Here is a 3,347-nt window from a genome sequence, read left to right on the forward strand (position 1 = left end):
GTTTGTCCTGGGTCTGAGATATAACAGTAGCAAGTGGCCCCAAACTATTTATTTTACAATATAGACTTCTTAATAAGTCAGTCGAAGGTGCCATATGTGCCCTGGGAAAGTCTCTGGGGGCTTGCCAGACTGGCCCTGCCGTAAGTCCTCGTCAAGCCGTGGACAGACAGACGGGCTGTGCCTTTGAGCACTGCTGATGGTAGCTGACTGGAGAAGAGCTGCAGCACACTGTCGCTTAACCACCAAGCCTTCTGTGGAGCAAAGACTCCCGTCACTCTTTGATACCTAGCAGTTCCAGGAACTCTGGGCTGGGACTAAAGACAGAACTGACCAAAGGGCATAGGTCAGAAATGGGGCCTAGAGAAGAGGACGTGGGGGTTGGGGTGACACGTTCTGACTTCAGCTTTATTTTGCTTTAAATAGTAACTGTATTATTATTCAGGGTTCTGGGGCTAAATCCAGGCTCTTCCACACTTTAGGCCAGGCAGGCCCTATAAAGCTCCAGCCCCAGCCCTTTCCAAAGCCTTTGAAAGTCAGCTTGAGTTTGCTATTCAGATCTAGCAAATATTTATTGCGCACCTACTTTTGCTGAAGAGGGGTAGGGTGAGGGCGTTGTAAAGCCCAGGGCCTTGCTGTGCTAACACATATCCTACCACTGTTACAGCCTAAGCACATTCTTTCGTTTTCTTTTCTTTTTTTCTTTTCTTCTTTCCTTCCTTCCTTCCTTCCTTCCTTCCTTCCTTCCTTCTTTCCTTCCTTCCTTCCTTCCTTTCTTCCTTCCTTCCTTTCTTTGGTGCGGGAGGAGGGGCTTCAAGACAGGGTTTCTTTCTGTAGCTTTGGCTGTCCTGGAACCCTGTAGACCAGGCTGGCCTTGAATTCACAGAGGTCCACCTGCCTTCCGAAAGGCATGTGCCACCACTGCTTGGCTAGTAAAATCCTTGAATACTGCCTCACTCAACTCGCACAAAGGAAGCATTTATTACTATGTATTAAGGTATAAATTTGAAAACAGAACTGAGGGGCTGTGGAATGGCTCAGGCGGTAAAGGCACCTGCCGCTAAGCCTGGCAGCCCAAGTTCTACCTCCTCTAGGACCCACAGGGTAGTAGGAGAGATCTGACGGCCACAATTGTCCTCTGACCTCAGCATGCACCACATGGCATGTGTGTATCACACACCCCCACTAAGTAAATAAAACGTAATAATAATGATGATGATGACGATGATAAAATAATAATAATAATAACAATAACAATAACAATAATAATAATAATAATAATAATAATAATGAGGGGGGCTGGAGGGATGGCTAGGCATTTTAGAGTCATCTTTGAAGAGGTTCCCAGCACATTGGGTAGCTTACAACCACCTGTTTAACTCCAGCTCCGGGAGACCAAACACCTTCTCCTGTCCTCAAAGGATACCTGTAAACATTTGACACACACACTCACATACACACACACAGGCACACACATGCTCAGGCACACACACATGTGCACACACACACAGGCACATATAATAAATAAAAGTAAACCCAGAGAAAATTCTGCAAGCAGGCAGGACTTGATGTTACTGGACTTGATGCTAGTCCACTCACTCAGCTTCCACAAGTTGTTGCCCAGGCTTCCCAAGTGCGTGTGGCACTGCCTACCCTTGCTCTTTCTTGTAGACCAGTTCACTGCTACTTAAAATATACACTAAAGCATATTATGCTTAAAAATAAACAACAGCGTTTGTTTTTAACCTTAAAATGAAAGAGTCTTCAATAACATTTTTGCCTACACAACAGTTCCCAGATGAGTTTAGAGCATTTGCCCTTGTGCAGATCGTGTGTTATGGTAACATATACATATGTATTTTTTTTTAAAAAAATCAGGTCGGCTAGAAGATCAATATATAATTCGATTTATGAAAGAAAAGCTCAAATCTATGCCTTGTAGGAACCAAGGTTACATTTTGGATGGATTCCCAAAGACCTATGATCAAGCAAAAGACCTGTTCAACCGTAAGTGTGGTGCTCTCTCTGTTCTGCGTGTTCATACTCTCGTTGTGTGAAGTTGGAACCACAGTATTTTGTTTGTTTTCTTGAATCTGTGGGGTTTTGTTTGTTTTTTGGTTTTTGTTTTGTTTTGTTTTTCAAGAGACGGTTTCTCTGTGTAACAGCTCTGGTTGTCCTGGAACTTGCTTTGTAGAATAGGCTGGCCTCGAACTCACAGATCTGCCTGCCTCCGCAAACCAAGTGCTGGGATTAAAAGCATGCACCCCTACCACCTGGGTAAATCTGGGATCTGTGTTTTTAATTTACTTTGTTTTTATTTATTTTTTTGTTTGTTTTTTGTAGCAAGTGTAGGGTTTCTCTGTAGCTTTGGAGCCTATCTTGGAACTAGCTCTAGTAGACCAGGCTGGCCTCAAACTCACAAAGATCCTCTTGCCTCTGCCTTATTTTGCATTCTTACTGTTTGGATAAATGCCTTACTTTTTTTGTTGGTTTATTTTGTTTTTGTTTTTGAGGACAGGGTTTCTCCCTGTAGCCCTGGCTGTTCTTGAACTCACAGAGATCCACCTGCCTCTTCCTGCTGAATGCTGGGAATAAAGGTGTGTGCCAACACCTCCTGGCTGTTTTTCTTTTTTTCAACAAGGTCTCATGTAACCCAGACTGGCCTTAAACTCACTGCGTAGCAGAGGGTGAGCTTGAACTTCTGACCTTCCTGCCTCCACCTCAGGTACTAGGATTATGTCTTGCTTGACTTAAACTCTCCACCCATTAGTTAGAAACCGTCTCTTTCCCTTTACCCCCAGTCCCAGACAACCACCATTCCAGTTTTATTCTGTGAACTTGAGTGTTCCAGGCTCCACCTAAATGGGAAATCACACACTGCTTGTTCTCCTGTGACTGACATATTTCATTTAGCACAATAGCCTCAGGGTTCCATGCTGTCAGCCTTCTTTTCAAAAAATAATTTATTTAATTTTTTTATGTGCATTGATGTGAGGATGTCAGATCCCCTGGAACTGGAGTTACAGACAGCTGTGAGCTGCCATGTGGGTGCTGGGAATTGAACCCAAGTCCTCTGTGAGAGCAGCCAATGCTCTTGAGCCATTGAGCTATCTCTCCAGTCCTTGCCAGCCTTCTTTTTTAAAGTCAGAATAGTATGTCATTGTCTATAAGCGCCACAGGTTTTTTTTGTTTGTTTGTTTGGGGGGGATTTTTTTTTTGTTGTTGTTGGTTTTTTTTGGGGGGGAGTGGTTTCAAGACAGAGTTTCTCTGTAGCTTTGGAGCCTGTCCTGGAACTAGCTCTTGTAGACCAGGCTGGCCTCGAACTCATAGAGATCGGCTGCCATGGTTTT

The 3,347-nt window shown here is 44.0% G+C and overlaps 1 protein-coding gene across 1 annotated transcript in view; it reads left to right on the top strand.

Annotated features, from left to right (window-relative positions):
- The window catches only part of Ak7 (adenylate kinase 7), a 69,045-nt gene that overhangs the window by 44,106 nt on the left and 21,592 nt on the right, over positions 1-3,347 (top strand). Inside the window, exon 13 of the mRNA XM_005343524.3 lies at positions 1,876-2,004. Within this exon, the coding sequence (XP_005343581.1) occupies positions 1,876-2,004 (129 nt within the window). The remainder of the gene's footprint in view (positions 1-1,875; positions 2,005-3,347) is intronic.

This window comes from Microtus ochrogaster, chromosome 1 (assembly GCF_000317375.1).
Source record: "Microtus ochrogaster isolate Prairie Vole_2 chromosome 1, MicOch1.0, whole genome shotgun sequence".
Lineage (NCBI taxonomy): Eukaryota > Metazoa > Chordata > Mammalia > Rodentia > Cricetidae > Microtus > Microtus ochrogaster.